Source organism: Mercenaria mercenaria, chromosome 12 (assembly GCF_021730395.1).
Source record: "Mercenaria mercenaria strain notata chromosome 12, MADL_Memer_1, whole genome shotgun sequence".
Lineage (NCBI taxonomy): Eukaryota > Metazoa > Mollusca > Bivalvia > Venerida > Veneridae > Mercenaria > Mercenaria mercenaria.
In genome coordinates this window covers 81,472,604-81,486,926 of record NC_069372.1, presented here as the reverse complement: position 1 = coordinate 81,486,926, position 14,323 = coordinate 81,472,604, and the positions used below count along the sequence as shown (strand labels likewise).

At 36.9% G+C, this 14,323-nt stretch overlaps 1 protein-coding gene across 1 annotated transcript in view; it reads right to left on the bottom strand.

Moving 5' to 3' along the window:
- LOC123522807 (transformation/transcription domain-associated protein-like) overlaps nucleotides 1-14,323 on the bottom strand; it is a 45,994-nt gene that overhangs the window by 14,309 nt on the left and 17,362 nt on the right. The window contains exon 4 of the mRNA XM_053520670.1: nucleotides 11,107-11,198. Coding sequence (XP_053376645.1) covers nucleotides 11,107-11,198 — 92 coding nt within the window. The remainder of the gene's footprint in view (nucleotides 1-11,106; nucleotides 11,199-14,323) is intronic.

Below are 14,323 nucleotides of genomic sequence, written 5' to 3'. Positions count from 1 at the left end.
CATATTAGCAAAATAACTGATCCTCTGCTACTAAATTCCTACTATGTACATAAACATAATTGCAACTTTTAATTCAAGCATTAAATCTTGCTTTTTTCAAACTTTATCTGTAAAATTAAAGACAGGAAAATTCGCGACATTTCCGATTCAATTTATACTTCATTATTGAGTGAAATACGCTGTTATCACTACTGTTACCAGTTAACTGGAACCGTTGTAGATAATGTCGATTAAAAAGCGTCCATTACTGACAAATTCTGTCACCAGCTTTTCCCTGAAAATAAATCCTACAAGAGAAATCATTTAAATTTGTGAAATAAGTTTCATAAAATAATGTTAAGTTAAAAGCAATATTAGAGAGTTGAGATTCAAACTTCGTTCGCCTTCCCCTTCAACGTCTCTCCTATATATTTGGGCAAAACGTCGCCGGATATGCGGTGTAGTTTTATTTAAAATTTCACACGTTGCTACTAAAGTTTCCATGTAATATCACGTAAACGCACGACTTCTCTTTATTTACTATGCGAAATAAAAAGCTTAGTTTCAGATTTCTGCTATTAATTATAGATTATCCATATATTATAATTAGACTAAATTTGTATGGCGAAACACTACAATAGGTATAAGAATAATGAAGTTTTTGTATGGCTAATGATTTTATCTAAATACATTAATTGAACGTGGAATATGAAGTTATCACTGATTTTGAGAAACTTCGAGATTTATAGTTTCAAACTTTAACTTCTACGCATATTTTGTCCCAGCGGTATCGACTATACTAGATGGGCCTTTTTGTCGTATGAAGTGAATTATATTAACGTCCGAATCAGTGATAACACGAAAGTCGAAACTATCATTCTTTTTACATCAACTCTGCCACATACACGGTATCAGAGATTGAAATCTTGATGGAGCACATGGCAAGACAGTCCATTTTACTTGAAAATAAATATTACGCGCGATTATCATTTGTGGAATGTTTTATTTTCACATCCAAATAAAATCAATCTGTTTCTGTCGACACTTAATACGACAATTGCGTTTAATTATAAACATAAAAATGGTATCAAGAAAGACGGATAACTTTGAAGCATCAGACAAATTCAGGATCTATGATATCATGATAAACGTTTCTGTATAGCCGTATGGGATTACTCCTTCTTGAAATGCACGGAACAGAGCCTGCAGAAGAAAATTGTGGGTTAATTCCCCCTATGATTCTTACATTTACAAATAAAGTCGTCTTGAACTCCGGTGTGACCCTACCCTACCCCTACCCCCTCCCCCCTCCCCACCCCCTGAAATGGGTGACTCCCCTCTTTAATGTTGGTGTCCCTCTAACCAAAATTCCTGGATCCGCAGATGCTTTACCTTTATAAAATAGTATATTAAAAGATCATATTGTGCTGTCTGAGAGTTTGGCAATATACAGAGTCATACATAGTGTCAATTACACGTCGATATGATCATTATAGGCTATGAACTTTGTATGTGGATATATCACGAGTTCTGCACGTAATAAGGCGCGACTTTAGGACGAGCAATAGTGTCCGCGAAAGAACGCTATAACCTTTTTATTACATATCCCACTATCAAATTGATTAATTTATATCAAAAATATCGTTCTGTCTCGAAAGACAGGAAAAAATACGGTAAAAAATTCTCCGAAAACGCAATAAACAAATCAAACTGACGCGCATTAATATTTTCGGCGAAAATGACGTCAACTTGTTGTCGCAACGTGCGCTCGGACGCCACGGACGTCATGCGATTCTTTCCATTACAACGTTAAGAAAACCCTCCAGGTCCTATATTAGTCCAACTCATTTCAGTCTGATAAATTACTATGTGCCAGTATCTAATAGGTCGATTAATCAAAGTGTAAAAGTAAACAAAATGTTGCATAAGTTACAAATTAAAGAAACACATAATAGCAACAAAAATCTTAAGAAACGAGATCCGCAATGGACAGACCGTCAGGGGAGGTAAATAGAGTCACGGATTGGGACTAGTCCGATATGAAAGCGTTCAACGTCATGATATGGAAAAAAATGCACGATCTCGGTCCATTGAAACCAAATGGAAAATAATTTTAGGTATGTAATAATCATTTTTATTTCCTCTCATGTATGATTTACAATCGTGCATTGTACTGACTATACTGACATAATTTTATATAAAACCTAAATGTTTGGAGCAGCACTAACGAGTTTTTACATTGTTCACATTGTTTTATTTATTTATTTATTTATATATTTATATTTGTTTGTTTGTTTGTTTGTCTGTTTTTGTTTTTTGTTGTTGTTTTTTTCTGGTAATCGCTCTAATATAATATTATCTAATATATATATAATGATTATATTAATTGAAATGTTTTTAATTTTTTCATTTTTAAAACCACTTGTAAAATTCCTGCCATTTCGGACAATTGGTATCAAAATTCACGAAAAACACGATCATAATTACAGATAAATTGAATGGGCGGATTATAAGAAGTAAGGTTCATTCTAATGTTTGAAATCTCAAGGAATTTTAATCGAACTTCAACTTCATACGTTAACTTCGCAAAGACGTTGAAGGGGAAGGCGAAGGTTGAAATCTCAAACTCTATTGTTAACATCACATACATTTTTAAAATGTGTATTTGACTGATTTCGAACCCGAGATAACATGCGTGGAAGACTGACACTTACCACTTCATCGGTAACAACTATACTAGTATTTTTTTAGTAATACAGGTACAAATATTACGTAACTAAACAGGGCACTTTGATAGTAAATTACTATTTTAAGTTTCAAGTCAATAGCTTAGATAGTAGCAAAGATATTTGACTTTTTCAAAAACTTTAACCAATGGCGACTGCGATGCCGGAGCGAATACAATAGCTCTACTTTTTCTTCGAAAAGTCGTGCTAAACATGTAGCCAGTATCAAATGATAAGTTCATTACAACAGAAAGTGACCATTATCTTTGTGTGTTAATTGGTAATAATTCTACATCTTTTTGTCTTAACCAGAATAAGCAATTAGTGTCTTAATCAGTCATGAAACAATAGCTGTCCTTAAGACAGTGTGCTCCACTATTCGGCAATTTGACAGTAAAATGAATACATGTCTAAATAAGAGACCTCTACTTTAAAAGGAAGATACACCAAGGGGCATAATTCTGTCAAAAATATATGTCTATAAATGAAGCTTTTGAAAAAATGTAACATGAAAATTATAACAATTTTGTGACCTTGACCTTCGGTATAATGGGCCCAGCCCCTGCATATACTTTATTTGTATGCTGGACAATGTTTGTGTGATCTTACAGTAAGATATAAGCAATAGTAACAAAGATATGACAGAAAAACAAAGATTGCTGAAAAACTTTAACCTTAAAAATAACCTAAGTATAACACTTTGGTGACCTTGAACTTGGGTATCATGGGTCCAGCCCCTGCACATAATTTGTTTGTATGCTGGACAATGTTTATGTGAACTTTCAGTAAGATATAAGCAATAGTAACAAGGCAGTCTGAAAGACAGCTAAATCTCCCGCCACTGCTATGTATAGTGAAAGGGTAAACCTTTGCTTTTAGCTGTGACCTTGACCTTGAACTGACATGGCTGACTCATGAATTCTGCACAACGTCTTGATGAGGTGGTCATTTGACCCACGTTTCATGAAAATCCTTCAAGGGGTTTAGGAGATATAGAGCTGAAACCTTTGACCTTCAGTTGAGACCTTGACCTTGAGTCGACATGGCTGACTCATGAATTCTTGATGAGGTGATCATTTGACCCAAGTTTCATGAAAATCCTTCAAGGGGTTTAGGAGATACAGAGTGGACATAAAATGGAAGGCTCAAACCCTCGACCCTTAGTTGTGACCTTGACCATGAGCTGGCATGGTTGACTCATAATTTCTGCACATCGTTTTGATGAGGTAATCATTTTACCCAAGTTTTATAAAATTCCTTCAAGGGGTTTAGGAGATATAGAGCAGACACTAAATGAAAGGCTCAAACCTTTGACCTTCAGTTGTGACCTTGACCTTCAGCCGACATGGCTGACTCATAAGTTCTGCACATCCCCTTGATGAGGTGATTGTTTGACCCAAGCTAGATGAATATCCTTCAAGGAGTTTAGGAGATATAGAGCGGACACAAAATGGAAGGCTCAAACCTTTGACCCTAAGTTGTGACCTTGACCTTGAGCCGGCATGACTGACTCATGGGTTCTGCACATTGTCTTGATGAGGTGATCATTTGACCCAAGTTTGATAAAATTCCTTCAAGGGGTTTAGGAGATACAGAGTGGACACAAAATGGAAGGCTCAAACCTTTGACCTTGAGTTGTGACCTTGACCTTGAGCTGACAAGGCTGACCCATGGGTTCTGCACATCGTCTTTATGAGGTGATCATTTGACCCAAGTTTCATGAAAATCCTTCAAGGAGTTTAGAAGATATAGAGTGGACACAAAATGGAAGGCTCTAAACCTTTGACCAGAAGTTGTGACCTTGACCTTGAGCCGGCATGGCTGACTCATGGGTTCTGCACATCATCTTGATGAGGTGATCATTTGACCCAAGTTTTATAAAATTCCTTCAAGGGGTTTATGAGATATAGAGTGGACACAAAATGGCAGGCTCAAACCTTTGACCTTGAGTTTTGACCTTGACCTTGAACCGACAAGGCTGACTCATGGGTTCTGCACATTGTCTTGATGAGGTGATCATTTGACCCAAGTTTCAGGAAAATCCTTCAAAGGGGTTTAGGAGATATGGACCGGACACGATTTTGTTACGGACGGAAGGACGGACGGACGGAAAGACGGAAGGACGGATGGTCGCAGACCATTCCTATAATCCCTCCGCCACGGCGGGGGATTAACAAAGATATGACAGAAAAACAAAGATTGCTGAAAAACTTTAACCTTAAAAATAACCTAAGTATAACACTTTGGTGGCCTTGAACTTGGATATCATGGGTCCAGCCCCTGCACATAATTTGTTTGTATGCCGTACAATGTTTATGTGAACTTTCAGTAAGATATAAGCAATAGTAACAAAGATATGACAGAAAAACAAAGGTTGCTGAAAAACTTTAACCTTTAAAATAACATAAGTATAACACCTTGGTGACCTTGACCTTATTTATAATGGCCCAGCCCCTGCACTTACTTTATTTGTATACTGGACAATGTTTATGTAAAGTTAATATTATTATTATTATACCAGATTTATATAGCGCCCTTTTCATGATGACAAGTTACAGTAAAATATAAGCAATAGTAAAAAAGATTTGACAAAGGTTGCCGAAAAAATTTTAACCAAAGCTCACGCCGACGCCGGGGCGAGTAGAATAGCCCCCCCCCCCTATTCTTCAAATAGTGGAGCTAAAAATTAACAAAGCATAGCCAGTACCTCTGCCTTAATCATTCAATTAATTTTAAAGGACAGCCAGTATTTGTTTGAAATCATACAAAATTTCCCCAATGCTATTTCAGTATGAAAATGCTTGAAGAAAGATTTATCAAGAAGAAAAACAAATCCATCAATTCTGGCCGTAATATGATAAACAAGAGCTGTCTCCATAGGATGACACATGCCCCCGATGGCACTTTGAATGAATAGTTATGGCCGATGTTAGAGTTTAGGACCTTTGACCTACGGAGCTGGGTCTTGCGCGCGACACGTCGTCTTACTGTGTCACACATTCATGCGTAGTTATTTTAAAATCCATGCATGAATGACAAAGATATGGACCGGAAGTGCCCATCAATGCACTATCATGAAAAATGACCTTTAACGTCTAAGTGTGACCTTGACCTTTGAGCTACGGACCTGGGTCTTGCGTGCGACACATCGTCTTACTGTGGTACACATTCATGCCAAGTTATTTGAAAATCCATCCATCGATGACAAAGATATGGACCGGACACGCCCATCAATGCACTATCCTTTAATGTCTAAGTTTGACCTTGACCTTTGAGCTACGGACCTGGGTCTTGCGCGCGACAAGTCGTCTTACTGTGGTACACATTCATGCCAAGTTATTTGAAAATCCATCCATCGATGACAAAGATATGGACCGGACACGCCCATCAATGCACTATCCTTTAATGTCTAAGTGTGACCTTGACCTTTGAGCTACGGACCTGGGTCTTGCGCGCGACACGTCGTCTTACTGTGGTACACATTCATGCTAAGTTATTTGAAAATCCATCCATCGATGACAAAGATATGGACCGGACACGAAAAATTGCGGCCAGACTGACAGACCGACAGACCGACAGACCGAGGGACCGACAGATGGACAGACGGTTCAAAAACTATATGCCTCCCTTCGGGGGCATAAAAAACAACCCAAAAAACTTCTATTTGGGCAATAATACAATTCCAGTATTCTGATAAATTTTAACACAATGATAAGGAATTTGTCAGCTATTGTGATTCGGTCTAAAAAATATTTGAAAATCATTACACATGCACACTTAAAGAGTAACAATTTTACCAGATATAACTAATCTAAGAATTATCAGTAGCTGCCAGTTCCTCTGAATTTAACAACAAAGCAAAGCCAGTATTTTCTTGTCTAAGTCAAGCATTTAACAACAAAGCACAGCCAGTATTTTCTTGTCTAAGTCGAGCATTTAACAACAAAGCACAGCCAGTATTTTCTTGTCTAAGTCGAGCATTTAACAACAAAGCACAGCCAGTATTTTCTTGTCTAAGTCGAGCATTTAACAACAAAGCACAGCCAGTATTTTCTTGCCTCAGTCGAGCATTTAATAACAAAGCACAGCCAGTATTTTCTTGCCTCAGTCGAGTATTTAATAACAAAGCAGAGCCAGTATTTTCTTGAATCAGTCGAGTATTTAATAACAAAGCATAGCCAGTATTTTCTTGCCTCAGTCGAGTATTTAATAACAAAGCACAGTCAGTATTTTCTTGCCTCAGTCCAGCATTTAATAACAAAGCACAGTCAGTATTTTCTTGCCTCAGTCGAGCATCTAATAACAAAGCACAGTCAGTATATTCTTGCCTCAGTCGAGCATTTAATAACAAAGCACAGTCAGTATTTTCTTGCCTCAGTCGAGCATTTAACAAGGCAGTCTGAAGGACAGCTAAATCCCCCGCCACTGTTATGGATAGTGAAAGGGTAAACCTTAGACCTTTAGCTGTGACCTTGACATTGAACTGATATGGCTGACTCATGAATTCTGCACAATGTCTTGATGAGGTGATCATTTGACCCAAGTTTCATGAAAATCCTTCAAGGGGTTTAGGAGATACAGAGCTCAAACCTTTGACCTTGAGTTGTGACCTTGACCTTGAGTTGACATGGCTGACTCATGAGCTCTTGATGAGGTGATCATTTGACCAAAGTTTGATGAAAATCCTTCAAGGGGTTTAGGAGATACAGAGTGGACACAAAATGAAAGGCTCAAACATTTGACCCTCAGTTGTGACCTTGACCTTGAGCCGGCATGGCTGACTCATGGATTCTGCACATCCTCTTGATAAGGTGATCATTTGACCCAAGTTTGATGAAAATCCTTCAAGGGGTTTAGGAGATATAGAGCGGACACGAAATGGAAGGCTCAAACCTTTGACCTTAAGTTGTGACCTTGAGCCGGCATGGCTGACTCATGAGTTGTGCACATCCTCTTGATAAGGTGATCATTATATCCAAGTTTCATAATTATCCTTCAAGAGGTTTAAGAGATACAGAGCGGACACGAAATGGTAGGCTCAAACATTTGACCTTTAGTTGTGACCTTGACCTTAAGCCGACATGGCTGACTCATGGGTTCTGCACATTGTCTTGATGAGGTAATCATTTGATTCAAGATCCATGATATCCTTCAAGGGGTTTAGGAGATATAAAGCGGACACAAAATGGAAGGCTCAAACCTTTGACCTTGAGTTGTGACCTTGAATTTGAACCGACATGACTGACTCATGGGTTCTACACATCGTCTTGATGAGGTGATCATTTCACCCAAGTTTCATGAAAATCCTTCAAGGGGTTTAGGAGATACAGAGCAGACATAAAATGTTATGGAAGGAAGGACGGAGACCATTCCTATAACCCCCCGACACTTCTGGCGGGGGATTAATAACAAAGCACAGCCAGTATTTTCTTGCCACAGTCGAGCATTTAATAACCAAACACAGCCAGTATTTTCTTGCCACATTTCCATTTTTTCTATTCCTACACACTATTAGACGAAAGTTTGCTTTAAAGATGACCTTAAATGAAATAAATAGAGACTGGTGGTGTAGTGGTGAAGTATTTGATGCTTACCTTATGAAGGCAGCAAATGATGGACTGGTTGTGACCTTGACCTTAAGCCGACATGGCTGACTCATGGGTTCTGCACATTGTCTTGATGAGGTAATCATTTGATTTTGTATGTACTAAATACTGCTTGCTTACTTAATGTAAATGTGACAAATTAGACAAATCCTTTAACTTAGACATCCTTATTTCTCCAATACTTTAACTTGAAATCTTTCCACTGAGAAAGCAGCAAACATGCAAAGTGCAGTGCAAGGGAGGGAGGTGTATTGTGCAAGGGAGTAAAGTATGCCACCTTCTCAACTGAATGTTCATAGTCAAAGATCAGAAAAATAAAAGAATGCAGAAAAAGGGTTTAAAGTGTTAATGAAAAAAAAATTATGTTAAAAGTTGGTAGATTTAGAAAAGCAAGCTTAGATTCAGTACTTGGTGGAAGATTAAATTAAGACTTTTTTTGGAGTTACCTATATGGAATTCTCCATGTTATTCTCAAGACCTAACAGATTCATTTTGACCTTTGTATTTATTTAATTTATTATACAAATTTTGGCTATAACATTCAATGGTGATACATTTGGAGATCTGGTCTGTATATAAATTTAAGGGCCAAAACTTACCTTTAACTGACTTATTCATTGATCTTGACCTAAATTTTGCAAAAATAAATATTACTAATATCCAAAAAAGATATACCACCAGTTCTGGAGTGCAGACACAATTTTCTGAATTTTCAGAAATTCAAGGGCAGTAACTCTGAAAATACTGGCTGTTAATAAAAACCTGAGAATTCATATAATAGGGAGGTCTATTCTCTATTACCTCAGTCAAGGTAAATAAACCCGTCCTTTTTCTGACAGGACACATCCAGTTGTCCGTTATTCAAGTGACTCATTGGCCATAACTCTGGAAACTGGCTCGTCACAGAAACAGGTAGAGATTTTACAGTTCAAAGAAAACAATTACAGAGTGAACGCTCAATTTTTATTAATTAAACGGTAATTAATGCTAGAGAAAATATGTAGCAAAGTTATTTTGCAAATAAGCATTCTGAACAGCTTGATAAAAGTTGAAAAAGTGCTGAAGTAAGCGTTGACTGCTTTTATGAAGCTGTTCACTGCTGGTTATCTATGTCCTGCCAAAGCAGACCTTTAAATACTACACAAATATTATGCTATCTTTTCAAACAAGAGCACCGCCTTGCGGGTGCTGACGCTCATCTGATTTTTTTTGTGTAATAGAAATATTGTCCTACCCATGATTTTCTAAGTCTAAAAAGGGCCATCATTCTTGCAAAAAGCAGGATAGAGTTATGTTTCTTGATGCAAAGTGTCCACTTATGATGGTGAAAAACTGTTGCAAGTTTTAAAGCAATAGCTTTGATAGTTTATGAGAAAAGTTGACTTAAACATAATACTCAACCAAGAAAATAATTTTCTAAGTCCAAAAGGGGCAATAATTATTGCAAAAAGCAGGATGGAGTTATGTTGCTTGCTGTACAGGGTCAGCTTATGATGGTGAACAAGTGTTGCAAGTTTCAAAGCAATAGCTTTGATAGTTTAAGAGAAAAAGTTGACCTAAACATAAAACTTAACCAAGAAATCTGATATTTTCTAAGTCCAAAAGGGGCCATAAATCTTGCAAAAAGCAGGACGGAGTTATGTTTCTTGCTATACAGGGTCAACTTATGATGGTGAATAAGTGTTGCAAGTTTTAAAGCAATAGCTTTGATAGTTTAGGATAAAAGCTGACCTAAACATAAAACTTAACCAAGAAAACTGATTTTCTAAGTCCAAAAGGGGCAATAAATCTTGCAAAAAGCAAGATGGAGTTATGTTTCTTGATGTACAGGGTCTGCTTATGATGGTGAACAAGTATTCCAAGTTTCAAAGCAATAGCTTTGATAGTTTAGGAGAAAAGTTGACCTAAACATAAAACTTAACCAAGAAATCTGATATTTTCTAAGTACAAAAGGGACCATAAATCTTGCAAAAAGCAAGATGGAGTTATGTTTCTTGCTATACAGGGTCAGCTTATGATGGTGAACAAGTATTCCAAGTTTCAAAGCAATAGCTTTGATAGTTTAGGAGAAAAGCTGACCTAAACATAAAACTTAACCAGGCAACGCCGACGCCGACGCCGACAACCGCTCAAGTGATGACAATAACTCATCATTTTTTTTTCCAAAAATCAGATGAGCTAAAAATGCCTTTTAAGAAAATACCGGCCTTCTAGTAATAGTATGCTCAACAATTTCTGACCCTTACATGCAAAAGCTTTCCCAAAATTGTCAAGGTTAAAAGAGTAAAATTTTGGCATTACAGAGGCTGACTCGAGTGGCTACTATATTTTATCAAAGACCTGTTTAGAGCCTAGATGCGTTCAGTACAATAGTTTTACTTTGACAGAAATAAATTTTCACAAAAATTTTCAAATTATAAAGATACATTATTTTGCCAAAATATCAGCCAGAATTATGAAACCCGTCATGTGACGTCACATCACGAACCTAATGATTTAAGCAAAATTTGAAAAAAAACAACATTTTTTTCCTTATCAAAACGTAACTTAATTAGATGGTCCTTTTTTTGAAAAAATACACATTGCCATTTCTATATTGATTATGCAGATTTTTAGGAAATGGAATACTGAAACATTATGAATGGTGCTATGCCAACTTGATGTACAAGACATGCATTGTAATAACAGTGCACTGAACTATTGGAAACCACTAACCGACACTAAAAAGCTATGTTGAAAAAGAGCAACTATTGATTTAGCCAATCCTGTTTAAATAACTTTTGCACAATTCTTACTTGAATTAAAGATATACATGTGCTTGACTGATTCATGGAAAGGGTCTTCATCACAAAGCCATGTTCTTTCATGCTCACAGCCATTGGAATATCTGAAATTGTTAATAAATGGCTTAAATTTAATACTGCATGTACACTGAGTTTTCTTTGTTTGTTTTGGTTTTAAATGCCGTTTTTCAACAGTTATGTAAAGGCGGGCAGTTATTCTAATCAGTGTTCCTGGACTCTGTTCCAGTACAAACCTGTTTTCTGCAAGATACAGCCAACTTCCCCACATGAATCAGAGGAAGAAGATGATTGACTTCAGACACAATTATCAAATCGTCAGGAAGAACAAAAGTCCTGCCCGGGGATCAAACTGACACGACCCTGCAATCCACAGATCTGCGCTCTACCTATTGAGCTAAACGGACAGGTACTGAGTTTTCTATATTACTCAAGTATTTGCGGATTTTTCGATTGAGTACTCGCTTACTCATTAAAATTGGTTTCCTTAACTGGAATAGGCGAGAATTGGCCAGATTTTGGATTTGTTCACTATTTAAGGCAGGTCATTTGAAATTATCAGTTGTTTCACCTGGGGTCCTGTAAGCAGTGACATAATGATATAAAACCATTCTTTTATTGTTGAATACAGTTTTCAATAATAACTGTGCTAAATGGAAAGCTCGAGAATATAAACCCAACACAGATGTTAACAGTTTATTGATATATTATAATGAACATTTCATATCCATATAATGACTTTTTTATATTATAAAGGATATGTTTTCTATGATGTACTGTTAAAATTTAACATTTGCACACAATTTGTCACCTTAGTGTTAAAAGTGAATAAGTCCTTTTTTAAGTGAATGCAGTTATCCACTTCTTGCGCTGAGGTGTGATGTGATTCTAATTGTTTATGATATGTAAGTGGTACTGCAATAAACTGTATTAATTACAATTTACAGTGAACATGATTTCGCAAACAACTGTTACCTGCCAGGGGTCATTATTGATCACTGTGCATCAGTTCAAACCTTTATGTTGTATAATCTGGGTAATTAGTCGAAAATATGACAGTCTGGTGACGTTTAAACAGCCACGTTAAAATGGACATGTTTGTACAGCAGTCTTTTTTTTCTTTTATATTTTTATTTATTTTCACCTCCAGAGTGTTAACTAGCTATTACTTTGATTTGACCTGGTAACCTTGTTTTTGAACCCACCTGACCCAGATTTGAACTTCACCTAACAATCACCAAAATTAACATTCTGACCAAGTTTCATTAAGATACAGTCACAAATGTGGCCTCTACAGTGTTAACAAGCTTTTCCTTTGATTTGACCTTGTGTCCTAATTCTTGACCCCAGATGACCCAATATCAAACTCGAAGATTTTATTGAAGATAACATTCTGACCAAGTTTCATTAAGAATGGGCAAAAATTGTGACCTCTAAAGTGCTAACAGTCAAATTGTTGATGACAGGTAATGACAAATGAAAACAATGGACACAGGGTAATCACAAAAGCTCACCTTGAAAACTTTCTGCTCAGGTGAGCTAATAGGAGACTGGGTCAAGTGGTTCTCAAGTTATAGATTGAAAAGAGTTTTCTATGTTTAGCACCCTGTGACCTCGACCTTTGATAGAGTGATCCCAAAATCAATAGGGGTCATCTACTCTGCATGTCCAATCAACCTATGAAGTTTCAACATTCTGGGTCAAGTGGTTCTAAAGTTACCGACCGGAAATGGTTTTCCATGTTCAGGTGCCTGTGACCTTGGCCTTTAATAGTGACCCCAAAAACAACAGGGATCATCTACTCTGCATGTCAAATCATCATCCTATGAAGTTTCAACATTCTAGATCAAGTGGTTCTTAAGTTATTGATTGTAAATGGTTTTCCATGTTATGGCCCTGTAGTGACCCAAAAATCAATAGGGGTCCTCTATGAAGTTTCAACATTCTAGGTTAAGTGGTTCTTAAGTTATTGATTGTAAATGGTTTTCCATGTTATGGCCCTGTAGTGACCCAAAAATCAATAGGGGTCATCTATGAAGTTTCAACATTCTAGGTTAAGTGGTTCTTAAGTTACTGATTGTAAATGGTTTTCCATGTTATGGCCCTGTAGTGACCCAAAAATCAATAGGGGTCATCTATGAAGTTTCAACATTCTGGGGTCAAGTGGTTCTCAAGTTATTGATCGGAAAAGGTTTTCCATGTTCAGTCCACTGTGACCTTGACCTTTGATGGAGTGACCCCAAAAACAATAGGGGTCGTCTACTTCATAAGCCCTGCCAACCTATGAAGTTTGAAGGTTCTAGGCCAAATCTTTCTCCAATTATTGATCAGAAATGAAGACTTTTTCTTTTTATAATCACCTTGTGCAATCTAATACAGACACTGTCACCAGACTTGCACCTTTTGATCAATACTGATGATGGTCACCAAGTAATATGTAGATACATCTACCTTCCATTAAAGATGGCAGCACAAAGAGGAATTGCATATATCTTCATCCAAACCACTACAATCCCTTTTAACAAATAAATCATAATTTAATATACAGTGAAATCAGTTATATACTTGGCAATGAAATTTCGCAGTTTTGGCAGTCATGAATTTGTTTGCTTGTTTGTTTTGGCTTTAACCCTTTCCCACATGGATACGTTTATCACTGTATCTATCGATTACCAAACAGAAACGTACTGACCCGTGTCTATCGGTTCCCCGATAGAAACTATTATATCGATTAACGGCCATTTGAACAGAATCGTTTTATCCCGTGTCTCATAATCAATCGCTTTATTTTCGTTCTTTTCCTAAAGAAACAAATTCCGGATGTTTACTAACTCAAAATATGGGATTTCGTCATCATTATTTACGTGAAAGATCATGTGGTTAAAATTTAAATTTATCGAGTACTTTGCAAAGAAAGACACCGGGGTCTTTTCCTACATGTGTACGATGCTACGTCATGGAAAATTACTGAGAAACTGCTTGCAACTAGCCATTTCGCGGGGCTTGTTCTAAAAATAACAACCATTTAACATCAAAGTATTTTTAAATGTGTTAGGTCATGAAGGTCACGCGTGATACATGCAGATTTCCCCTAAACAACAATTTGTGTATACGATGGCTCGGAATTTATGGCCTTACATAACGGGAAGTGTTAATCAAAACAGAAGGACCGCGGCTTTCAAATATTTTATGACACCCCATGAGTTAATTG